The sequence below is a fragment of the Perissodus microlepis genome, chromosome 16, assembly GCF_051167445.1.
Source record: "Perissodus microlepis isolate ML-2025 ecotype Zambia chromosome 16, ASM5116744v1, whole genome shotgun sequence".
NCBI classification, from domain to species: Eukaryota; Metazoa; Chordata; class Actinopteri; order Cichliformes; family Cichlidae; genus Perissodus; species Perissodus microlepis.
Genome location: NC_140476.1, coordinates 24,176,382 through 24,203,665, shown reverse-complemented (window position 1 = coordinate 24,203,665; position 27,284 = coordinate 24,176,382). Strand labels below are relative to the sequence as shown.

Below are 27,284 nucleotides of genomic sequence, written 5' to 3'. Positions count from 1 at the left end.
ACAAAAAACTCAGCATTGTTAGAGCCCAGAGAAGTATACTATGTACGAAGTTCAACACAGCCAGACCTTCTTTGTGTTAGCTGGTTCATCAAAACAAAGGTGGTTTCTCTCTTTACATGTGGGTGTGTTGCAAGCCACGCGACTCTTCTTCCACACAAAATGATCCCTATGAGTGCTGCCTCGTGCAGTCGGAGATCTTATCACATGATGATGATGCTGATGATAAATTAGTGTATAAAAATCTATAAAGAACATATTATAACTGCAAAATGCAACACTGTTACAAATAAGGTAAAAGATGAATTCTGCAGAAAATTGTTAATCTGGTGATTTATCACACAGAGCAACAAAGTAATTATTTTATCACTGAGCGCGCTCTCACTGCTGCTTATTTCTAAGTTTACTATAAACTGGATACATTGAAACATTAAAAGTTACTCCTTGGTGGCTGCTTATCGGGGCCTGGAGCCTGGGGCTCGCTCGGGCCACTTTGGGGGTGAGGTGCCCTCGGCCTCTCGGCCTGGGGCTCGGTCACTCTGGCACAGCTGGCTGCCGGCGGAGCTCACAGGCATGTCACTGCAACCCCCCCTGGCTTCTGCTCCGCGGTTGCTGAGTGACCCCTCATCTGGGAGTCTCCTCAGCTCTTTCTGGGATAGTGGCACAGCTGCCCCTCTGTTGGTCTTCCTTGGTCTCTTGTGTTCTGGGGCCCTCTGGATGTCTGGAGTTTTGATCTCCTCCATACCTGCTTCATGCCCTGGTGGACGGGGCTGTGGCTCCCCGCACCCTCTAGCAGATCATTACATGAAGGAACCTTTTAAAAACAAGCGCGCTCATGCTCTCAGGTGTACACACGGGTGCTCACACACACAAACTACACCCTTTTTGGCTCCTACCTCAAAGCACACTGTGCGCTGTCGATCTTACGTGCTGCACAATAATGTTTAATATTTAGTATTTACTGTTATATTCTCATATATCATTGTGATGTTGTTTATTGTATTGCTCTCGTTTTCTTCTGCTTGTTTTCTTTTTTCTTTCTCAACAGGTGATCCAGGTGATTGATATATGTATTTTTTTTTCTCTGCTTATTTAGTTGGTTTTTGGTTTTTTGCCCTTTATCCCCGTCCCTCTTCTCCGCTGTTTTTCCCCCCTCTTCCTTTCTCCCTTTTCTTTTCCTCATTCAAGTCTGTCCCGTATCTAGCAAGTGAAAATAAAAAAAATAAAATAAAATAAACAATAAAAGGTGAATCAAATAGACCATTACGGCAAGGCTGGGATGGTCAATTTGGTAAAGTAAATCCGTTGGGCATCTTTCTTCGCCTTTAGACAATAATTCTGATGAAAAAAAAAAAACCCAAACGGGACAGGCAAAAAAAAAAGAAACATTAAAAGTTACTATTCCATAATCTAATGAAGGAGACAAAGAAAAGTCTTTGGTTTGTTGGTAGATCAAAGTGAATTCTTTTGATCTATGGAACATGTATTCTGGGTATATGCTCTGTGTTCTAGTAGCTGCAGTTCCAGGGGTGTAAAAGACTTCAAAAATATCAAACTGAGCATGAGAACAGGGAGGAAAGGTGACTTTGAATGTGGCATGTTCCTTAGTGCCAGACAGGCTGGTCTACTGGGATTTTTCTACCATCTCGAGGTCTCTCTGGGTGATGCCAGATTTCAGAGTAGACTGGCCAGGCTGCTTCAAGCTGATAGGAAGTAACTTGAATACTCGTTACAACCAAGGAGTTCAGAAGAGCATCTCTGAACACAACATGTTGAACCTCGAAGCAGCTGGGCTACAGCAGCAGAAGACTACACTGGGCGCCAGTCCTGTCAGCTGAGAGCAGGGCTCACCAAAACTGAGCCACAGAATATTAGAACAATCTCACCTGGCCTGAGTCTTGATTTCTGCTGTGACATTAAGATTGCAGGATTAGAATTTGGTGTAAATTTCGTCACTCATCCAAGTGACTTCTTCAGTCTCAGCTGACTGCAGGTTTCCCCAATCTTATAAACAGTACATTTGCATAATGACTGAAACCAGCCCACTGAGGGAACAATGGGCTGGGAGGTCAGTTCCTTAATCATAATTATGCAAATTCTCATGACCATTGATCAACAACCACTGACCAAAACCCACTGATCAAAGACCACTGCTCAATGGCCATGAGTACCATTCACAGAGAGTTGGGGAATGGCTGCAATCACAGCATTGTAAGATGGCGAAAGATGTACCCTTAGGCCCCCTCCTCAATTCAGAGATGGTCTTTCCCTTTTCACATAAATGGCCTCCTTGACTCCGCACTCAAACCAGCGTTCCTCCCTGTCCAGGATGTGTACATCGTCATCCTTGAAAGAGTGTCCACTGGCCTGTAGGTGTAAATAGACTGCAGAGTCCTGGCCTGACGAGGTGGCTCTTCTGTGTTGTGCCATCTGCTTTGCCAGAGGTTGTTTGGTTTCCCCGATGTATAAATCCTGGCAATCCTCCTGGCACTTAACAGCATACACTATGTTACTCTGTTTGTGTCGGGGGACCCGATCCTTGGGGTGGACCAGTTTTTGGCGCAGCGTGTTTTGGGGGTTTAAAAGCCACAGAGACCCGGTGTTTAGAAAAAATGTGTCTCAACTGCTTCGATACTCCTGACACGTACGGGATCACTACAGGTTTTTGCTTGGGCAGCGGTTGTCCTTCTCTCCTGGATCAGCTGGAGCTTTCTTTTGGTGCCTTCCCAGCTTTGACAAAAGTCCAGCTGGGATAACCACATTTACTCAGGGCCTTCTTGATGTGCTGTTCTTCTGCCTCCCTGGCCACTGTGTCAGTGGGGATGGTGTTCGCTCTGTGTTGTAGCGTCCTAATGACACCCAGTTTGTGCTCCAGTGGATGATGAGAGTCAAACCTTAAATACTGATCCGTATGTGTAGGTTTACGGTACACGTCAGCTTTTAGATGTCCCCCATTACTGATGGAAATCTCACAGTCTAAGAAGAAGATGTGTCGGTCCACCGAGTTAATGTGATCCGTGAATTGTGGTACGTCCTGAGATTTGATTTTTACCCAGGTGTCATCCACATATCTGAACCAATGGCTTAGTGGTGTTCCAGAGTACGATAGCAAAGCCCTCTTTTCCACTTCTTCCATGTACAAATTGGCCACGATGGGTGAAACTGGGGAGCCCATGGCACACCCATGTTTCTGACTGTAGAACTGACCCTTGTATGTGAAGTAGGTGGAATGAAGACACAGTTCCAAAAGCAAACACACTTGGTCGATGCTGAGAGTGGTCCTGTTGCTGAGGTTGGTGTCATCCTGTAATTTCTTACGAACTACCTCCAACGCTTCCGTGACTGGGATGCAAGTGAAGAGAGATGTAACGTCGTACGAGACCATGGTTTCATCTGCCTCCATAATGACATCTCTCACCTTCTCAACAAAATCCAGGGTGTTCTGGATGTGGTGTTCAGAGCTGCCCACCAGCAGGTTGAGGATCGAAGCCAGAAACTTGTAGATGTTATAGGTGACAGAGTTGATCATGCAGACAATTAGTCTTAAAGGTGCACCCTGTTTATGTATTTTTGGTAAACCATACAGGCTTGGTGTAGATTCCCCTGGGTATAGCCTGTGGTATGAGGTCCGGTCAATGACTGTTGGGTCCAGTCAATAGCCTTGTCTTGTTCTAACTGCTTCAGACAGTTTATCACCCTCTTCCTGTAGCCACTTCCTGGGTCTCGTTTCAGGGGCTCATAAGTATTTTCATCACTGAGTAGTGACAAAATTTTCTCATGATAGTCCTTCTGGTTTAGCAATACTGTGCACCTACCCTTGTCTGCCGGAAGGATGATAATGTTGTTGTCATCACTAAGTGATGTGAGTGCCTTCCTCTCCTCCGCGGTGATGTTGGATGCTGGGGGCTTTGCATTGCTGAAATAGGCCGAAATTTTCGTCCGTAGTTGCTCTGCTTCCACTTCTGCAATATTGTTGTTACGAATTGCTGTTTCTGTGGCTGTGATCAAATCCCGGAACAATGAAGGAACAATGGGACCTCCCAGCCCATTGTTCCTTCAGTGGGCTGGTTTCAGTCATTATGCAGATGTACTGTTTATAAGATTGGGGAAACCTGCAGTCAGCTGAGACTGAAGAAGTCACTTGGATGAGTGACGAAACGTTTCTCCCACAAAACGCTACGTCCAGATGAACAGAATCAACTTTTTGGAGATTTACTTTCCTGGATGATTGAGAATGCATCAAGACGTTCCCAGTTTAAGCATTTTATAATGTCTTCTGTTTTCAAATCCAGTGCAGAGCTTTGCATATCACTGACTTCTGTTTTTACACCTCATCCATACTCTTATTTTGAAAAATGACACCACGAATACACATTTGTCAAACAAGACAAATCTTTTCACATGACATCATGTGTGTGTTCCAAGATAAGGACAAAATAATATTCTTTCATTTGAAGATTTCCAGAGGTTTCTTCCTGTTACTGGAAGTTTCCTTATGTTAAAAGGGAGTTTTTCCTTCCCACTGTACAAGTGTTTGCTCATAGGGGGTCATATGATTGTTGCGTTTCTCTTTGTATGTATTATTGTAGGGTCTACCTTAAAATATAAAGCTCCTTCAGGCGACTGTTGTTGTGAGTTGGTGCTGTATAAATAAAACTGAATTGAATTGAATATAGGAATATAACACAAAAACAAGCAGCTGCATAAAAGGAGAACCTCCTATTGCAAAGACACAAACTAGGTGCAATGCATTGGAAATCTGTTTGCTTTTATATATCAGAAGGTGGTAAACCTTTGGTCATCTGTCTGAGAGTGAATGTGTTAGTCCGAGTCCACCAGAACACGTTGCAGGTTGTTTTTAGGAGACCAGACTCAAAAACAAAATTTTAGAGACAGCTATTGACATTTGGCAGCTGTGATGTTCCAATCAGATTAAAAACATAATTTTTAAAATATCATTAGACACTTTGGGCCAGCATTCGTAACGTCAGGATTTTATCTGTATGTTTTTCCAGCCATGACCTGCTCGTGTCGTTTGCAAAACATCCAGCTGACTAACAGAAAAATCAAACCTCTGCTGCCGAGGAAAACATTAGACCCCCGGGGCAGAAGTGTACACATGCAATTATCATCAGTGTCAAGTCAGCACTCACCTCCTCAGTCAGTTTAGACACACTCTGCTTGATCTCAGAGTGCTCACGGATCCCTACAGGCAACACACATGCAGAAGGATTAGGCCTCCGGATAAAATGTACTGTTCTGAAAAAGTACTCCAATGTGTGCAGCTGTAGGTGTGCTACCTGCGTACGGTGAGGGCGGAGGGGCAGGTGACAGGCTGGGGCTGAACTCAAACTTCTGTGTTGTGGTGGAATTGTTCTCTGTTTCAATGCCGTCCACAAATCTGTGCAGAGATTACACATGAAAGAGAGAGCATGTAAGAGGAATGTAATCAGATGAAGCTAAAAGGGCTGAAAGCTCCGTTAGTACCGTTTAGATCTTTTAACACAAACATGGAAAAAGTCCTTCATCAGCAGCTTTGTATCACACAACACTGCACACAGAGAGGTTGTGAGACATCTCTGCACACACATAGGCATGTTTGCTCTGCACGCACGCACATTAGTGCATTGCAGTGTGTGAGAACCTACATGCCTTCCAACAGTAGCCGAGCCCTATGTGATTCACCAGCACTGTAATCTAGTGGTTGCCATGGCAGCCAGACACCTATACTGCGGCACTTTGCTCAATTGCTCCTCTCTGACTATGATGTTTTGAATCAATCTTCAGTTTCATACTATGTGTGTCTGTGTGTTTTACCTGGGGCTGAGTTCAGGTGGTGCACCGCTGAAGCTCACAACTGGTATCTGCAGGGTGGAAGGGCGCGAGTGGTCGGAGGGAGCACGAAAAGGCCGAGGCGGCAAGAGAGGGGAGCGCAGGGGCGAGCTGAGGCCCCTGCTGAGATGCAGCGGGGAGCGAGGAGCTCGGGACACGGAGCTCTGCTCCTCATCACCCTCCTCATCCTCGCGGATGGACGGCAGCTTCTTCACCAAGCCACCGTTGCTCTCCCAATCCACCTGAAAGAAAGAGAGGAGGAGCTTGGATACTAAAATGGGATGAGCGGGATCAGCCCGCACACCTGCTGGATTTCTTTTATCACCATAGAATTAGTAACTGCCTTTACAATGATTGTAAAGGCAGTTACAAGCTTGAACCAGTGGATGGCAGGCAAACACAAGTTCTGTAAATCTGTAAATATGTTTTTAACATTCAGGGTATTGTTTGATTAGCAGCATATTCTTTCTTTTGAAGACTTTTGAGCTCCTTCTCTTTCAGAGGTAACTGAATGCAGGACGTGCTCTGCAGGTCTTATCAGATACCTGCTATTTGTTCCTCTAGTATACGTTGCGACCTGTACACACACTCTTAAACTTTAATCTGGAATAGCTTTGCATTCACAGTTCAAGCTAACCCTGATTTCTTATACATGGCCTCTTGTGAAGCCTCTCAGTTCCTCCTGTCTGCAACAAGCCTTTCCTCCATTTTTAAGCCACCTTCCTTTGATTTCTTCACAAAAAAGAAAGAAAATGTTTTTAAAAGCAGGTGGGTGGAGCTGTTGGGCTCACAAACAGGTCTATGTGTACCCAACATCAGGGATATCTGCGCTTATTACCATAATTCAAATCCAGAGTAGCCTGAAGCCCAAGCTTTATGCTCAGTGAGAAGATGTGTGCTTTTAAGAAGCGACTCTCGAAGCAAATCACCAACTTGACCAGCGTCTCTGATCAGATTCTGGTGGTTAGTTTGTTATTTTTATAGCTGTAAGTTTAAATTCAGTGGTCACTTTTTTAATTTAAAAGTTATCCTGGATACACAACGCTTCATAAGATTACAGTTTTCAAAAAACGGTTGGGAACCTCGGCTGTATCAGTGCGGCACTGGTTAATTTCCATTTTGACTGTTGATTGGCTGTTCTGAGCAGGATAACCTTCTCTTTTAATTCAAGATTATTTGAGAGCCATGTCACCTCCTTACATCATGTTTACCTGTACACACACTGCCCTCAATATATATGAAACTTTGCGCATGTTTAATGTGATCAACATTACATAAACGTTATTAACGGAGTTGTATTTGATCGCTGGCTCACACAGATTGGCTGTGTGCCTATTTGGCATACAGATTACACTCAATCAGTCAACTACAGATACTCACACCTGATCTCGACTCGTTATGTGTATAAAGCACACCTGTTCAAAGAATCTTTTTCTTCCATTCCAACTTCTAAACCACCATGGGCAAGACCAAAGAACGTTCAAAGAACTAAGGTGACACCTTTGGTATGATTATTCGGACATGGAAGAAAAATAAAATGACCATCAATCGCCCTCAATCTGGACATCTATGTAAGATCTTGCCTCATGGGGTGGATGAAGGTGAAGGTGGTGGATCAGCCCAAAGCTACACAGGAGGAGCTTGTTAATGATGTAAAGGCAGTCAGGAACAGTCACCAAGAACACCACTGGTAACATGTATATAATGTATCTAAGCCCTCTGTTCAAGAAGGGACATGTACAAACATCTTATGTTTCACAGTGAACATGTAAATGATTCAGAGAAGGTTTGGAAGAAAGTTCTGTGGTCAAATAAAAACTGAATTGAATTCTTTGGTATGAACTGGACCAGCTGTGTTTGGAGACAGAGAAACGCTGAATATGACCCAAAGAACACTGTCCCCATAGATAAGCACGGAGGTGGAAACATTACGCTTTGAGCTGTTTTTCTGACACAGGGTACAGGAGATCTTCAGCACGCTGAGGGGCCAATGGAAGGTGCCAGGTACGAGACCCTCCTTTCCTCAGCTAGAACACTAATGATGTGCTGTGGACGGGTCTTCCAGCACGACAACAATCTAAAACATATCATTAAGGCAACAAGGAGCAACTTAAGACAAAGCACATTAAGGTCATGGAGTGGCCTAACCAGTCTCCAGACCTCAGGGAGCTGAAGCTTCGAGTTACCAAGCAGCAGCCAGGAGTTTCTGTAAAGCGTGCCAAAATCCCAACTACAAGAAACGTCTGACTGCTGTGCTTGCTAACAAAGGTTTCTCATCAAGTACTAAGTCATGTTTTGTTTGGGCATCATATATTTATTTCATTCAATGACATGCTAATCAATTGATCGTTTATAATGTATATAATGGTTGTGTTTTTTTCTGGCTTTTTGGTTGATAGTCTGTCTCACTCAGAGGTGGCTGTAGCTCAGGAGGTCATTTACTTATTGGAAGGTGGTTGGTTTGATTCCTGGCTGGCCTAGTCTGCATGCCACAGTAACCTTGGTCAAGGTAGAGATCCTAGATTTGCACTCTAATGCATCCGTTGAAGTGTGAATGTTAAATAAAAAGAAAGCTCTTAAGTAGAAAAAGTGCTTGTGTGAATGACACATATTGTAGAACGGCACTATTATATGAACCAGGCCATTCACCATTTGATGTATGGATGGCTTTCTTTTTATTCCAAATAAAGGTGCACAGAAGGCATATTTCAGATATGCTTTTAAGGTTCTCGCTTTAGTAGTATTGAGATGGGTTTAAATTCTTGATTGCTGACATCACAAGCAGCTTTTAATGAGGACTTCACACTGTGTGCCACAGTCACCCTTGAGTGATTGTGTCAGATGCAGACATGTGAGGGAACAATCTGAAAGAGATGTGCAGAGGCTTATGGTGAACGGCTGAATGCCAATTATTTCTCATTTTTGTTTTTGAGAATCTGTTTGTCTCTTTGTCTTTGCCAGACTCCAAAAAGGAGTCTGTCATGCTACATTTAATACAGATCGCTGCATCTCACTTTTCCCACCCCTCATCACACACACACATACACACACACACACACACACTCCTCTGACAGTTACAGTCCCAAGCCTCCCCAGTTTCCCATCAGCCTTGTCCCTGCTTATGAAGTGAACAATTTAGGCTCTGCTCAGCGTTGGTGCAGGGCTGGAGAAATTCAAGGGAATGAAATTTAAGTGGAAAAAACACAAAGACTAGTTCAAAATGTATTGAATCACAGGCTACACAAACAACTGAGAGTGTGTTGTGGTAGTTTGTGAGATAAGTAGGACTGACTTGTAGGAGAGCTCTAGCTCCCAGTAGCATGTTTACTCTAGCCACCCCAAAAAATCAATAATTTTGTAAAAATGTACAAATTTCAGTTACTTGTGTCAAACAGTGGCTCTTCACTCAAGGTCAGAATGAGCGTAGCAGCGCTGCTAGTTTATTAAACCAGCAGTTTCACCTGTACAGGCTTCAAAATAATGACATCGCCCATGCTCTAGCACACAACGCCTGGTGCAGTGAGTTATGAATGTATTTGAGCCAACACCCCTGTGCTTTCCCTTTCCCCCCTGCACTCTCCCCTCCTCCCCTGCCTGCTCAGCATCCTCCCTTTTTCCCTCCTCTGTCCCCAGTGCCCTCCACTCAGCCAGCTCCCCCCTTCCATACCCGTGCCACTGTAATTTATTTTTAGCTTTCCTGTTCTATTCTTAGCTCCCAGCTCCGGAGCACACCAAGGAGCTGCTCTGCGATGCGGGGGCGTGATAAGTGTGCGCTTGCCGCGTGCCGCCATCCTCTTGCTCAACTGTGTGCGAGAGTGTGGGGGAGTTTGCATCATGTGTGCGGCTGGTTTGGGGCTGGGGGCAGAGATTTGGAAGCATGGAAGCTGATGCATGTATAGTAACTCATATGTGCTCTCAAGGGCAAGGATAAGCAAGTTGGTCCCCTGTGAGAATGGCCATAGAGTTAAAAACTTTTTTCCAATATGTCTTTTCAGCAGCACAGTTCTGTGCGTGCTGTGCTCTGGCTGGTCATGCACATCGCATTTTTTCGCCCAAGGCTCTGGGGGGTCATGACAGTTAGTCTGCAACCAGTGAATCAGCAGCGAACCATCATTTATGCAATGGACACTCTTTCTCATCTTTCTTGCTTCATAAACCCTTTCTTCATCCCCCACCATGTCTTTGATTTTTGAACACCGTCATTCATCATTTAAGTTTGTAGACTGAAATACTATTTAAGTGAGGAAGAGGCTGCTGAATGTCTGCAGGCTTTATCTTCCATTTTCCACCAGTCTTGTCTTGGATACCTATGCAAATTCCCCTCCTGGGCTGCACATACCAGAATGTTTTTTTTCACACTAATAACCAGGATGGACATCTGTAACCCAGAACTAAGATATGCACAGCAGATTGTGCATCTAGAATAATACATCCTCTAGTCACACACCAACATGTTCACACTCCGCAGTAAGTGTGTTGATCCCTGGAGAAGCAAACTGCACTGCAGTAGAGTAGCAGAGAGTAAGAGCAGGAGAGAAAACAAGCTAACCAAACCCCCCCCCCTTCATCTTTCTTTCTTCTCCTCCTCCTCCCTTTCTTTTACTCAGCTGGCAGAGCTATTTATATTAAGCAGGATCCAATCTTAGCAGCAGCTGTGGGGGGGCAGCCAGTCAGGGAGAGCCCGTGCTCCCCTCCTGCTCTATTTTTAGTAACAGGACAACTTCAAACAGCAACACTAAGCTATTTTTGTCCCTACACTTTTTTCCCTCCATCCGCTGCTGCTGCAGCACCAGCCAAACGCAGTGTGTTTGTTGATGGAAGCAGGGAAAATGCCTTTCATGGCTGGGGTTGTCAGAGTGTGTGTGCACACATCTGGGTATTTTAAAGTAGTGGTGGTAGAATGCTCATGTATACCTCATATATACACCTGCTCACTTGGAATACGTGAATTTCCCCAATGAGGGACAATAGAGGATATTTCTGTTCTGTTCTAATCATTCACGTGACCCTTGTTAAGGTGATTATCTTGTATAGATATAGCACTACATAACCAGGTCACAGTACACACACACACACACACACACACACAGACACTATTCTACTCTACCTGAGCACTTAAAACACTTTCTACTGCATGTCTCATTCACACAAGCAAGTGCTTTCTACCTAATATTCACACACATTCATACTCTGATTAATTCAAATTTAATTTAATTTTTTTATACAGCACCAAGTCACAACAACAGTCACCTCCAGATGGGTTATGTTGTAAAGTAAAGACCCCACGATAATACAGAGAAATCTTTTGAGCAAGCACTTGGTGATAACGGGAAGAAAAAACTCCCTTTTAACAGGAAGTCTCGAGCAGAACCAAGCCAAGGATGAGGCAGCCATCTGCCATGACCAGTTGGGGATGAAGGGAAGATGGATGGAACAAAAGGCACACTCTGGAAGAAGTTGTTTATGATGCGATAAACACGTCAGTATCTTGGCCTACTATGGCATGCAGACTAGAGGAGCCACGGATCAAACTACCAACCTTCCGATTAGTAGATGACCGGCTCTACCTCCTGAGCTACAGCCACCACTGATGGATGTAAACATTTATCTGTGGTGGCTCTACCTCCTGAGCTACAGCCACCACTGATGGATGTAAACATTTATCTTATATACAGTCCATAATAAATCTGACTGAGAATGACTTGTAACAGCTTGTAGATTGAAAGGTCACAAGGTGTAAAGAATATCCTGTTTCATAATTTACTAAATGAACTATATGATGTATTGAACAAGACTTAAAACTAGTAAGTTACTAGTAAATCTATCAGTGAAGGTGTTACAAGGTCATAAATCAGGTGAAAAGTAGAATTAATTTAATTTTCATAGATATCCATATATAATCTTAGATCTTTACACAAATAAAGCAGTATGTGCTATAGTATTGTGGGTCTTTTTACAGATCATTTCTGGTCAGTATTTGCAGCTGTTTAATGACCACAGAGGTGAACTCTACTCCATTTCAAATTCAAATTCAGCTCAAGTGTACATTTTTTTAAATGTGCAGTAGACTAACAAAAACATTCACAAGTTCACTGACAAACGCACATAAACAATAAGTCCATCATGAATCTACTACAGGTACTCACATCAGCCCCGTGGCCCTCTCGTAGATTGTAAGTCAGGTCATGTTGTATCTCGCTGATGAACTTCTGGGCATACTCAGGGTAAAGTCGGAGAACCTCTCGGAGACCCTTGAGGCTGATATACTGTAGGTCACAGTAAGTCAGGGCCTTGACATTAGCGTTGGTTTTGATCACTTGTTCCTTCGTCAGGGAGTCTGAGCCAATTAGATCTCCTTTACCTGGGGAGGGGGATGACAAAGTGAGTGATGCACAGATACCTGTCTTTGAAGCAGCTGTTTAGAGGGAGCCTATTCTCACTAGCTGTCAACACCTGAGAGAACATCATCAGCCATTAAGCTTCACACACTGACGTTCTGAGCAGCACATCATCAAAGACAGAAGATTAAAGATTTGGACCTGTGAAGTCATCTCAGCAGCAGCGGTGGGAACATGTGTTTGTATATGTCTAATGTACCTGCAAACCCCGGTCCCTTCAATTTATATAAACCAACACCACCTGCATAAAGCAGCACAGTGTAACTTACTTTGGTAAGCTTTACCATATATTAGCACACTAGTAGCCTGTGCTGCTTATATGCCTTCACACAATTGGTTTCTTATGAAACATACTGTACAGCCTTAGCGGAGTAGAGCAGCCAAGGACCGAATTAGTAGATACAAGCAATCTACTAATTGGAAGGTCTAGGCCTAGTCCAGGTTTGGCAGTTGCCAGGAGAACGGTACTTGTCTGACTGCATTGTGCCAAGTGTACAGTTTGATGGAGGGGGGATTATATGGTGTGCTTGTTTTTTAGGAGCTGGGCTCAGAGTTTCAGTGAAAAGAAGCATACCAAGACATTTTTTTTGACAACTTTATTTATAATTTTCCAATATGACAAAGGTACAGAAAAATATAACTCGAATTGCGATTACAAACACTGCCATTGTGCAACTGGTTACGCCACGCAGTGGCAAACCAGTTGGATGCAGGAAAATGCTTAATCTATGGGCACATACAAAAAAAAAGTACTATCACGTGAAAAAAAAAAAAACAACAACACATGGGGGCTGCATTGTGCGCAGTTCTTTTTAGCTTGCTACAGATAGTAGGTGGCTTTAAAGAAAGAAAGAGAAAAAACCCCAAACACAGATAAAAGCAGTAATACATCATACTTCAGTAAATGACAACTTCTCCACATATTCAACAAAGGATGACCAGGTTTTGTAGTATTTACTTTGAGACCCTCTCAAACTGTATCTCAAATGCTCTATCTGCAAGCACCTCATCACCTCTCTCACCCACTGAACAAACACTGGCGGACCTGAATCCTTCCATTTAAGAAGAATTAGCCTGCGTGCCAGGAGAGATGAGAAAGACACTGCATTCATTTGATAAGAAGTTATCCAGTGTTGGTTTGGGAGTACACCAAAGACTGCTGTCATCGGATTAGGATCAATTGTTTTCCCACACACATATGAAAGAGCTTTAAAAACTAATTCCCAGAACCGGTTCAAATCAGAGCAGGTCCAGAACATATGGCTTATAGTGGCGGGTGATTTCTTGCACCTTGGACATCTATCATCAGAGGTATTGTATATTTTGGCTAGTTTAGCTTTGGTTAGGTACGCCCGGTGAAGAATTTTAAACTGTATTATACAATGCCGTATACAGATTGAGGATTCATGGATCTTGCTAACACTAAGATCCCATAGGTCGTCTGGGATCTGGAGGTTTAAGTCCAGCTCCCAGGAATTTCTGGCTTTGGACACAGAGTCTGCCTTTATATGCTGCAATGTGCTATATATTTGAGAGATGTGGCCTCTAGCCATAGATCGAAATTGCAGACAATCCTCAAGTGGACAGTCATTAGGTAGACTTGGATAAGAAGTGAAGTGTTTAACTGCAAAGCTACGCGCTTGTAAGTATCTAAAGAAGTGGTTCTTCGGGATTCCAAAATCTTTAGATAATGTTTCAAAGGATAAAAATGACCCTTTAACAAACAGATCAGAGAAGCAGATAATTCCTCTGCTGTACCAAACCTTGAACCCTGCATCGCTCTGAGCTGGTAAAAAAAGATGATTTGACGCAATAGGGGAGCAGACAAGTGACTGCCTCAGCCCGAAATGTCGTCGACACTGAAACCAGACATTGAGAGAGTTCTTAACCACAGGATTTTTAAAATTAACATTGCGACTGACTGGTAGACCTGAACACATTATTGCAACAGGGGATATGGTGAGATTACCGTCTAGCTCCATAGTGGACCAAGGCGGCCCTCTGCCCTCCCTAAAAGCCCGCATCCAGGTGGATAGTTTCACAATATTGGCAGCCCAATAATAATACATAAAGTTTGGTAGGGCCAGGCCGCCTTCCGACTTAGAACACTGTAACAGGGATCTACGGATTCTTGGAACTTTTTTGTCCCAAATAAAAGATGATATGAGTCCGTCTAACTGGGTGAAAAAGGTTTTAGGAAGAAAAAGGGGTATCATCTGGAAGAGGTACATGAATCGAGGCAAGACTACCATTTTAATCGTGTTGACCCGCCCAGCAAGAGAGATGGGTAATACTGACCAGCGTGCCAAATCCGATTTTGTTTTCTCTAATAAAGGGGTAAAATTTTGTTTAAAAAGATCCTGATAAGTGTCTGTGATTTGAATACTCAAATAGGTGAATGAGGAGTGTTCCAGTCTAAACTGAAAGGCTGAGTAGTCAGCCTCCTTTGCCAGACTGTTAACAGGGAACAGTGTGCTTTTAGCCAGGTTCAATCTGTACAGACAGGCGGCCAAAGGATCCAATGAGGTCCAGAGCTAAAGGAATTGATGCCTCCGGATCTGTAATATACAGAAGGAGATCATCTGCATCCAGAGCTAAAGGAATTGATGCCTCCGGATCTGTAATATACAGAAGGAGATCATCTGCATACAAGGAGCACTTATGAATAGTGTTTCCCCTAGTGATCCCCCTTATTCTGGGGTCCATTCTCAATGCTGCCGCCAGTGGCTCTATTGACAGATTGAATAGCAGGGGGCTTAAGGGGCATCCCTGTCGGGTGCCTCTATGTAAGGAAAAGTATTCTGAAATAGTGTTATTGGTGTGGACTGAAGACAGGGGCGCTGAGTACAGAGTCCTGATCCATGAAATAAAATTAGAACCGAAGCCAAATTTTTTCAAAACGGAGAACAAATATTGCCAATCCACATAGTCAAAAGCCTTCTCGGCATCTAGTGAGACTATTATCTCGGGGTGATCAACAGAGTGGTCAGAATATAGGATGTTTAACAGCTGTCTGATATTGAAATATGACTGGCGGTTCACTATAAAGCCTGTTTGGTCCTCATGTATAATAGAAGGTACTACCTTCTCAATACGAAGTGCGAGAGCTTTTGTGAGGATCTTATAATCCACATTCAGTAGACTAATGGGGCGATAGGATCCACATTTTTGAGGATCCTTGTCTTTTTTGAGTATTACAGAGATTGTGGCTTGGGACAGAGTATGTGGCAATGTGCTTGTTGCCTGAATTTCTGAAAAAACCTCAGACATTAGAGAAACTAACTTGCCGGGAAAGCGTTTATAGAAATCACACGAGAAGCCATCTGGGCCCGGTGCCTTGTCATTTCGCAAAGAATTAACTGCCTGCAATATTTCCGGAGAGGTAATAGGTCTTTCTAGTAGCTCACGTTGGTCTGGGTTAATAGTGGGAGTATCTATATTCCTCAAAAAGGAATCCAAGTCAGCCTCTGAATAATCAGTGCGGGAAGTATAGAGATCCTGATAAAATAGTTTGAAAGCAGCATTAATTCCGTCAGGGTGTGTTACCACCTGACCGGAGTCTAACTGTATGTCGGGTATAGACTGAGCTGTGGCGGATTGACGAAGCTGATGCGAAAGATATCTACTTGCTTTTTCACCATGCTCATATATATGATGTCTTGATCTAAGTAGGAGCTTCTCAGTTTCTTTAATTGAGAGAGTGTCAAATTCAGACTGCAGCAGTACCTTCTGCTTATATAAATCAGCGGTTGGACAGGTAACATATTGTGTGTCAATGTTAGCTATGAGCTCTGTCAGCTCTGGAAGCCGTTCGTTTTGCTTTTTATTCTTATAAGACGAAAAAGAAATAATTTGGCCCCGCAGATATGCTTTTAGCGACTCCCAAATTATAGATTTTGAAACATCTGGAGTGTTATTTGTTTCTAGAAAAAGCTCGATGTGGTGTTCAATGAACTTGCAAAACTCCTCATCTGACATTAATGCTGAGTCAAATTTCCAGAACCACTGCCTTGCGCATACATTTGGAAATGCGATATCAACCTGTACTGGTGCATGATCAGAAATTACAATTGCATGGTATTTACACATGGTGACCCTTGGGATAAGGAAATTATCCAGAAGAAAATAATCAATCCTGGAATACGAATGATGCACGGGAGAGAAGAAGGAATAGTATTTTGCTAAGGGCTCAGTGATACGCAGTGGATCTGAAATGCCATAGTTTTGAAGAAATGTATTAAGAACGGACACTGATCTGGAGGTCCCAGTAGACTGACGTGGCTTAGACCTGTCAAGGTTGGGATCGAATACCAGATTCAGATCCCCACCCATAATCAGGTGATGCGTATTTAAGTCTGGCAGCAGGCCAATTAGCTTTATAAAGAATTGTGGATTGTCCCAAGTTGGTGCATAAGTATTTACCAAGATAACTGGAGTGTTGTGGAGCTTACCAGTAACTATCAGAAAGCGACCATTCACATCACATTTTACATTTGAGGTGATGAAGGGAAAATTTTTCCTAACAAGAATGGCAACCCCCCGCGATTTAGAGTTAAATCCAGAATGGTAGACCTGGGAAACCCAACTTTGTGTCAGCCTATTGCTTTGCGTGGAACACAGATGTGACTCCTGTAGAAAGACAATGTCCGGTTTGAAAGTTGACAGATGAGTAAATATCCTTTTACGTTTTTTAAAATTATTTAGGCCTTTCACATTCCATGTAATAAATTTAGTAGAATCAGGTGTAGTTGTAGCACTGTTGGTTACATTGTAAGCCATATTCACACTTTCAAGACAATCATGACAGGCAAGCCGAACAATAATTTGGGGTAAGTATACACACAGAACTGCAGCCAACAAGAGAAAAAAGAAATAGAAAATAAAAAAACAAAAGAACAAAAGTAAAAACCCAGTGTAACTATAAACGTAACTCCCACAAACCTGGAGCAAACTACGCCCTCCCCCCCAAAAGAGCTTATATCCAACATGTCTCTTCGCTCCCCAGAACAAAAGTTGCCCCTAGCAGGGAACGCCAACTATGATATAATGTTTAGACATCTGGCAGATCGGAAAGCCACACGTGACTTCTCTTGGTCGTTTACTTCGCTCAGTGATAAACAATTATATGCAGACCTATTAAATTATGAAAGTAGCAAAAGTACAAACCTCCATCTAAGGTGCAGTCTGAGTCAGTGAACAATAGAGTCAAAAAGCAATTTAGGTTCCACAGTCCACTCAGTCCGTGTCTTGATTCCCACACACAGCCAAGATGCGATTCTTGACGTAGTCTTTAGCAGCCGTTGGATTGGTGAATATTTCCTCACCAAGAGGGAAAGAAATCCTTAGCTTCGCTGGGTACAGCATCCCGAATCTCACACCCCGACATCCGCGCAGTAGATCTTTAGCTTCTTTAAAGGCCCCTCGTCTCTTCGCGACTGCAGATGGCAGGTCAGGGAAAAATTAGGATTCTGTCTCCATTATGCGTCAGGGGACTGTTTAACGCGGCCCTGCGAAGTACCTCCTCCTTTTCTTGAAAGTAGTGAAATTTGACAATAAGTGGCCTGGGTCTCTGGTCTCTCGCAGGGACGGGCTGGAGGCTGCGATGTGCCCGATCCAGTGTCGGAGCGGTATCCAGAGCCAAAACTTCCTTTAGTAGCTGGGCCACAGAGGTGACAGGGCGCGTCCCAGTCTCAAAGTGCTCCCTCACGCCAAGTATTCGAATGTTGCATCTGCGCTGTCTCCCGTCAAGGTCTTCGGTCTTGTCCGAAAGAGCTGACACAACTTCTTTCAGATCGTGAACTTGCTTCTCCAAGTCCACAACCCGGTCCGAATACGTGTTTGCATCTTCTTCCAGGCTAGTTAGCCGGCTATGGTGGTCAGTGCAGGTAGTAGCTAGAGCATCAATCTTAGCACAAAGTTCAGTCCGCACTTCATCTATTTGGTCAGAAACATTGCTGCGAAGCGAATCGATCAACTCATTAAGAGCTTGGCACTTGGTCTCGACTTTTGCTTCCAGCGTAGAAATTTTGGCGACTACGTTCTTCTCCGAGTTAGCTATGGCAGCCATTAGCGCGGCTGTGTCCGGGGATGTAGCATTGCATCAGTTGCCTTGGCTCCATCAGTCTTTCTGGTGTTTTTGGATCCTGACATTGTTGCAAAGTTCCCTTAGGTGATGCGCACGTTTGCAGTGATAACTCAGCTGACGACAGATAACGCGTTAGTGCCCAATGTTGCAGTATTTATTTGAAAAAATAGCGTATCCCCACAGAGCAACTCAGCCACGCGTCTTTACATGTCGCTGCTCCTACGTCACCCCCATACCAAGACATTTTGAATAACTTTATTCTCTCAACTTTGGGGGAACAGTTTGGGGATGGCCTCTTCCTGTTCCAACATGACTGTACACCAGTGCACAAAGCAAGGTCCGTAAAGACATGGATGAGTGACTTACACATTTGGGATCATTTAGAGGGGAGACTGAGAGCGAGGCTTTCTCGTCCAATACCAGTGTCTGACCTCACCAATGTGATTCTGGGAGAATGGTCAACAATTCCCATGAACGCACTCCTTAACCTTGTGAGAGCCTTCCCCGAGGAGCTACAGCTGTTATAGCTGCAGCTATGGCAGTTATGGCAGTACAGTGTAACAAAAAGAGCAAACTCATTGGCTGAGGTTGGCTTACTGACTTTCACTATGCTGCCTACAAACACTTGGCTTTGTGCTGTGCTTCAGAACCATAATCATATATATCCAGTGTGCATATGTGTGTGAAGGCAGACTAGTGAACACGTGTGTAAGAACACCTAAATTAAGCAAACATCCTCTAATTTATAAAAATATGCTTTTCAGCATTTGGCTAATTGGGACAGAATCTATTTGAGACCCTAGTGAGGAGGAGAGTTTTGACTTTAGACACAATGCAAAGATGTCACCTTTTTCTAAGCTGCTCTGTAAATAAATCACTAGAAGAAATTGTCAGAAATAACAATGCTGGTCACATTACCACGCCCCGTGTATAATTACACAATATACAGTTAGCATACAACTATATAATGTATATGAGCAGCATAGATTGCATCGATTACTAATTGAAGACATGGATTGGATGGTTGGATGTTAGAAAGAAAATGCAAATGTGTTTGTGAGGCATCAGACAGACAAAGACCCCCCACAGTATATGGGGGGGAAAAAAGGGAAAAAGTCAAACAAAGAATGAACGAGGCTGCACAGCCACAACGCAAAGAAAAGAAAGAGGGGGCTGAAGAGAAAAACAAGCAGAGAGAGAACAGAGGCAAAATAGAGGGAGGCGGGGCGGAGAAGGGCAGAGGCGAGCAGGGACCTAAAAAGGGTGATGGAGTGCGGAGGTGGACTAAGAAGAGGGAGGGTGGAAGACGAAAGAATCAAGAGAGAGCTGTGAGAGGAAGTGGAGAGGGACACAATGTGGGGGTGGCTGCAAACTGGCATGAGAAGAAATGGAGGGGCAGGGTGAGAAAGAGTGAGGGAAGGGGGAGTGGTAGGGCGAGCAGGAGCTCGACGCACGCCACGTGAGCGACAGCAGTTACTGGACTCGGCCTTCCAGCCCTCCTTTGAACCTCGAACCACCTCGCTGTCCTGCTGCCTCTGCACTTGGCACCATCCAACTGTCATCTGCAGCCCCCACCCCGAAATCTGTGCTGCTTCTTAATTTGGCACGATAGGCCCTTCTTATGCTCCGGCTGTCCTTTTTACATCACTCACTCCCCCCCCCCCCCCCCCCCCTCCCCCCTCCCCCGCAGTTCAGCACAAATGCGCTGTTACAAAGATGACGGGTGGCCAAGAGCGACAGCAGCGACAAGGAGCGCTTTGGCTCATAATCGCAGCAAAATGTTAAACTGAGCAGGAGACAAACACTTGCAAGTGACATTTAAGTGCATGTATCTGTCTCGTCATAAAAGTGTAGGTGAAAGTGATGAGGGCAGGGAACAAAGGCTTATCAACGGAGCTCAATTTATCAACGTCGTTGATTTGATACCTTGAGTAGGATTTTTCTTTTGCTCTTGATCTTTTTAAAGGCAAGTTTTCAATCAACATCTCATACTTCCCTCTTCTTATTTTACCCCTCGCTCCCATCTAGCCATCTAATAAATTAGGCATCTTGGTCTAGCATGGGGGTGTGATGAAATAAAAGGTCAATGTTTTTACTGGTGTCACATACTGTTAATTCAGTTTTAAGTAATACATCGCTCCATACTCGCTGTGATTCTGTGTGATGGTCAAAGTAAAGGTCAACTGAAGACCAAATTTACAGGCTAACGTAAGCAGTACGAGATGAAGAACATTAGCCTCGGTGATGACCAACAGACCAAAATGACCCACAACGATGACACCAAGACTTCAGATGAAGTAAGTGGGTCCCTGCACTGTTCTGGACTAGCACAGTGTCTGTATATAATTTACAGGTGTCCTCTAAAAGCATTGCATGCATGCAATCATCGAGTTAACGTTTTGAAAACAGGAGGGTACAATAGGTACAATTTTTTCCCACAGTTTTCTGAATGTATTCTATAACCAGGGCAGATAAATAACACTTCTGGGTCATTTTGACCCAGTATTTTGAGTTAGTTAGTTAGTCTTTAAATCATGTTATTTCCCGGCAGCTACCTGTTTAGGGATAAAATGTTTTTGCTCTGATAAAGTTGTATGGCACTGCCTTGAAACACTATTATTGCTAATTGGTGTGTGGGTTTATGATTCAGGATTTTCAGCCTCATACTGCAGAACAAAATAAGACTGATAATTGTCTGTGGCTGTGACTCTAATTTATCGTGTGCAGTTGCACTTTGACACGTGATGATGTGAGACCGGCCATGGGTTTGAGATTAATCTGTTTTATTGTCCACCAGGGTCCAGAACAGTTCCTGGAAGAACACTGTACCACGATGGGCTCCACCAGTGCAAAGAGTTCTGTGAACTTTGCAGGACTCTGCTCTTTCCACACTTCAGCATTATTAATCAAAGTGTTTTAAATCTGTTTATTATTAATGCTGGCACTGTGTTCCTAAGTTTGCTCTCTAGACAAGTGTATTGCCCCCCCAGAAAAAAAAATGGGTTCAAATAAATGATGAATGGCTGCCACTGCAAATGACATTAAAGAAACTCATGCCCATACCTATCAGTCTGATCTTCCATCCTCACTGCACGCGTGTAAGCTGCTAAACTGACATGAACTAACAGTCCACCAGTGCAGCTTTCACGTCACACAGACCAGAAAAATTAAAAGATTAAAGTAAAAAAGAAAGAAAAAAGCAGTCTCAGTGCTTTCCTAATGAAGGAATATGAAAGAATAAATAAAGTGTGAATTGTATTAAGGTGGAAACATAGGATGTAATGGTACGCTGGTGGTTGTGATATTCATGTCTGTGGTAAAGGTGTCCTTGCAGAGCATGACTATTTGGGTTTCCACCCACACTGTGTCTGCAAATTCAGCCCTGTTTAATATTAGGCTTCTGCCTTCACATCCCCAGAGACTAACATGCACTCAAACTGCATGTGCGCACACACACTGGTGCACAAACACAAACAGTATTAGAAAGGTTACATCTTTGTGTTTTCTTATGTGTGACTTTGTTTCTCAGCTCTTTTGTTTGCAGTTACATCCTTTACAATTACTTCTGGTGCTGGGCGCTACATTTAGACATGTGGAGAGTGAACTGAGGTGAGGACCAAACCGCTCTGTGGGCTGACTAGTCACAATCTGAAATTCAACTGGAAAAATCATGGACGCTGGACTCTCCAACCTAAATCGTTTTTAGCATAAAAAGCCAGCACCTGTTATGGCTTCACTCTAACAGCATGCACATCTAGAGGCACCATTAATGTTAAAACTTGGGCTGCTCCATTTAGGAGTTGCAACAGCGGATCATCTGCTTCTGTCTCACCCTACCCCTAGCATCCTCCATCGCTACAGCCATGAATCTTCTCTGTCCCACATATCAAGCCAGCGCTGCTGGCTGACTTCTGGCGTGATAAGACGGATGTCATCCAGATATGGGCCAGGCCTGGCGTAGATGGCACTGTCTATGTGATGCCATGCCATATCTGGCTCAATTGTGGTTTGGTGTATGTGGCCCAGGCTCATAGAAAACAGGTCTTCCCTGGATCTGGCATCAAGCTGGCACTTCTGACTGACCGGTGTCATGTCAACCAGATGTGGACCAGGTCTGGCAATGATGGCACTATTTATGTTCCTATTTTCCTATTTTAGTTAGAAGACCCAAATGCCATGTTGCAATACTATACTGCTATGGTGGCCAACGTTTCAAATGCAGGTTTGACAGGTTTGTGAGTGTACGCTTTATCCAAAACCTAGTGACGGTTTACTGGGTGCTGTAGCTCAGGAGGTAGAGCAAGTCACCTACTGATCGGAAGGTTAGTGGTTCAATCCCTCGCTCCTCTAGTCTGCATGTCGAGAGTGTGAAAGTGTATGATTGTAGTTAGGAAGCACTGAGTTTAGAGAAATTGGGTGAATGTAGCATGTTATATAGAGCACTTTCAGTAATCTGGGATAGTGAAAAGCATTACATAAGAATCAGTCCATTCACTGTCTGAACAGAGTTTTATCATGTTACTTTTGCACTATTATGCACATGTTGTTATTACATGGCTTGATTAAGGTACACATTAGGCTGACATCTGGGGCCAGAGCTGAAACTGTTCTGGGCCAGCACAGGGCCAGCAGTGTGTTTGCACCTGGTCTTGTGCTGGCCCATGTGTGGGCCACCAAAGGTCCGTCATTCTTTGCAGCATGTGGGCCATGTGTAAGCACATTGTATGGGCCAGATCCGATCCATACCAATTTTGCTATGTGGGGTGGTTTTCCTCCTTTCCTTCTGTCTGGCAGCTCTATCTTCAACATCCTTTGTCCAGAACTTCCCCCGTCCCCCCTCTGCACAGAATTGCAGCATATTTGTGTTTTAAAGTAACATATTCTGCTTTTGAGAGCATGTTTTTTGAGGGAAGGTCTTCCTTATTTCAAACTACATTCTATATGCATGAATACAGCATTCAATACACTTGAGTTTTGCTTACACAGTGCCACTTCACAACAATAGTTGCCTCAAGGCTCTTTATGTTCTCAGCTAGGAAACTACAAAATCAAAGAGAAACCATACGACCCCCTATGAGCAACACTTGGCGACAGGAGGAAGCCTGAACTCCATTCTCACAGGAAAGGCATAACTTATGGGTGCTAAACCTGCATGGAGTCCAAACATGCCACCAACAGAAGAGATGATCCAGTACAGCGTATGCTCCTGTCCTAACATTTCTGAAATGTATCGCTGCCATCAAGTACAAAATGACCAGATACACTAATCAGGCAGAACTTTATGAACACTGACAGGTAAAGTCAAGAACACTGATTACCTCTTCATCATGACACCTGTTAGTGGCTGGGACATATTAGGGAGGAAGTTAGCATTTTGTCCTCAAAGTTGATGTGTTAGAAGCAGGAAAAATGGGCAAGTGTAAGGCAAGTGTGTTTGACAAGGGTGATTAGAGGACTGGGTCAGAGCATCTCCAAAAGCTCTTATTGGGTGTTTGAGGTCTGCCGCGGTCAGCATCTACCACAAGTGGTCCAAATAAGGAACAATTGTGAACCAGCGATGAGGTCATGGGTGACTAAGGCTCATTGATGGACATCCTGCCATCCATGTGGATTCTACTTGGACACATACCACCTACCTAACCATTGTTGCAGACCATGTACACCAGCAAACCAGAAAGCACTAAGGGGCAGAGAGGAGGATGTTACTCTCAATGTTGTTGGCGCATTTCAGGAGGACACTGCTAATAAAGTTACACAACTACACAGTTAATTCGCGTTTATTATGATACTTACAGAATACCACAGTTTTTGTCTCGGTCGTATCATTTTATTTTGCTGAATTTATCTGCGACACCTTAAAGGCCGGTCCGTGAAAATATTGTCGGACATTAAACCGGTCCGTTCCGCAAAAAAGGTTGGGGACTGCTGCTGTACATCATTTCATAGAAACGGTACTCCCTGATGGCTGTGGCCTCTTTCAGCAGGATAATGCACCCTGCCACAAAGTAGCAGACTGGTTCAGGAATGAGGAGGAGCATAACTATGAGTTTGAGGTGCTGACATGGCCTCCAAATTCCTCAGATCTCACTCCAATCAAGCATCTGTGGGATGTGTTGGACGAACGATCCATGAGGGCCCTCACAGCTTACAGGACTTAAAGGACCTGTCGCTACCATCAGTCAGATTAAACAGCACACGTTCTGGTGGAGTCCATGTCTCAATAGGTCAGGACTGTTTTGGCAGCAAAAAAACATTTGTTGTGTTTTCTCTGCACTCTCTCAGTTACAAATAGGGTTTAAAACATTTGCCAATTGCTGCATTCTGTTTCACAATTTCCACAGAGTCACAACTTTGTTGGCAAAGAGTTTGTGCCTTCCTACACAGCACACCCAGAACCGGTCGCAACAGCAAGCGGCAGGACTGAAGAACATTTCCGAACCACATTTCTCATTTGGAAGAGTCTGAGGTAATACTGTATACCAAGCTCATACTTATGTTTTCTTACTGGCATGTGGCTAGTAAGAAATAATTCGCTCCAAGACACCCACAGTGTTCACCCTGCACCACGCTCTAATTACAGCTTTTGGCTGTCAGTAAAGACATCTGACAAAAAATATTTTGAAAGCTACTAACACCCATGACAGCTCATACAGCAACATTAATCAACTTTGATGCACCTTCATACCTATTTCAAGATAGCCTATTACTTCCCATGCTTCTTCAAATCATTTTTTTAATCTTTCAAATGTTTATAAGATTTCTGTGATGTGTGAGAACCGTGATAGTTGCACTCTCGAACATAAATCGTGGAACCATAAACGAATCACGGTGAGATTCTGAAGGGTTTTTGCTTTTCAGGTGCCTGTGAGAAGTTAAACTCTCAGGTGGAGGTGTTACTGGCTTGCAAGGAAAATGTCACTGCTCCCCTGTTGTGGGAGGTTAATAACTCAAGTGTGTGAGTAGAAGCTCCAGTCACTCTCCTGAACATGCCAGCAGAGCTGAGCTACTGTCAGGATGTGTAATAGTTTCAAATTAAAAGGGACCTACTAATCGCTAATTCAATTTCTGAGCAGCTCCTCAGTTCATCCTCTCGTTCAAACAAGCTGTTTAAAGTTCAAGCTCTGCCAACGATTTAATCACCACTAAACATTTTGGAGTCTCATAAGTACTTATGTTGATCATGTAAACTGGCTGAAAGAAACATGTTTTCCAAAAGAGCTGTATGTCTTGTGAAAACCCGCTTCTCTCAGACACCAACCTCCATGGCTAATAAAAATTGCGACAAAAACTGCAATCCCCACTCGCTCAAGTAACACATTACTGTACTGAATTCAGTAACCAAAAGAGATTAAATCAGACACTTGTGTTCAAGTCATGTGCAGGTCTGCAAGTTCAGAAGAGGGTCGACACGATCATTCAATTTATTCTTATTGCACAAAAAGACACGGATGTGAAGCGGAAATCGGCACCCAAGCCAGGAACAGCTATCCACTACTGACATCAGCAGTATGTGTAAGTATGTGCAAAGATGGAATGCCAACGCAAGTCTAGTAGTGAGAAACCCCAGATCCATAGTGCATGCTGCCCATGGCCAAGGAGCCAAAAGCTCGATTTTCTGCAGGTAAACAAAGCATCTGATGAGCCGTGTGGCTTGTAGAACTGTAGCGTGCATTTGAGCCTGTACCTGTTTCTTCATGAGAACCATTGTAGCCACATTTTTCAGAGTGCTCTTTGGGCTGGTTTCCACCTTTGCTATTCATAGTAAACACTAAAACTGTCCCCATTGGTACAGTGATTTGTGTCAGCGTGTGGGATTCTAGCCAGAAAATTCATCTTACGCTCTGTTACCCAGTAACTGAACTATTTTCTTTTTGAGTAATGACCCCAACAATGTTCACTATCATAGGCCACAGACTATACCTGTTATAGACATCAGCCAACATTATTATGCATACTGTATGTGTGCCTCTCTGTTTATGCCTCACCGCCACTTTGTGGTCGCCACTCTCACCTGTGTGAACTATCTCGTGTGACAAGAGTGAAACACAGCTGCTGGCGTGTGCTTTGGTGTTGTCATGCACCTCTGGATTTAACATGACCAGGTAGGAGACACACGTGTGTGAGCGGGTCTGTGTTTCAGTGACATATCAGTGATGCAGCACAGAGATTCTGTGATGGCAGAGCAACAGTGAGAAAAGATGAGGAAGTGGAGGAAGCAAGAAGAATGAGTTGAGTAAAGTTTGACTTATCTGACTGTTTTATTTAATGTGCCTTATAATCCGGTGCGCCTTATGGTCCGAAAAATATGGTACATTAAACCCCATGGAACAAAAATAGGATGCCATTAAAGTTCATATGTGTGTGAAGGTAGACAAGTGAATACTTTTGGCAGTGCAGTGTAACAAACAGAACAAACTCATTGGCCGAGGTAGGCCTCACTAACTTTCACTATGCTGCCTACAAACACTGGCTTGGTGTCGTTGTTCAGAACCATAATCATATATGTTGTGTGCATATGTGTGCTGCATAGAAAAGGGATTTATAAATGTGTGTAACAGTTGGATCAACTATTGAAAACTGTAGCTTCTCTTCCTTGCCAGCAAAATTCCCTCCATTGCATTACAGAGCCTCAAGATTCCTTCACTGCAGAGGTTTTTCTTACATTTTGCCATGTAAGGAATAAAGTTCTCCAGCCTCATCTGATTCTTAGATTCATTACATTAACTGACAGCACAAAGATTAAAACAGAAGTGCCAAACTGCCAACAAAAACCCTCATCCATTCATTCATCCATTCATTCATTAGTTTGGTTATAGGTGCATACAGTGTAAGACCTGTTTCATCTCTGCTCACAGTAAATAGAAGATTATTCTGTTGAGCTCACAGGATCAACACTGTGGGAAATCATTACTCTCTCGGCTTGTATCAAGCTTGGTAACGTCTCTTTAAAGCAGCAGAGCATAAACAGCTGC

General features: G+C 43.6%; 1 protein-coding gene across 1 annotated transcript in view; it reads right to left on the bottom strand.

Annotated features, from left to right (window-relative positions):
- The window catches only part of kcnh3 (potassium voltage-gated channel, subfamily H (eag-related), member 3), a 165,460-nt gene that overhangs the window by 5,011 nt on the left and 133,165 nt on the right, over positions 1 to 27,284 (bottom strand). Inside the window, exons 11-14 of the mRNA XM_084954961.1 lie at positions 11,976 to 12,190; positions 5,815 to 6,071; positions 5,298 to 5,398; positions 5,151 to 5,203 (exon numbers count right to left, since the gene is read on the bottom strand). Coding sequence (XP_084811087.1) covers positions 5,151 to 5,203; positions 5,298 to 5,398; positions 5,815 to 6,071; positions 11,976 to 12,190 — 626 coding nt within the window. The remainder of the gene's footprint in view (positions 1 to 5,150; positions 5,204 to 5,297; positions 5,399 to 5,814; positions 6,072 to 11,975; positions 12,191 to 27,284) is intronic.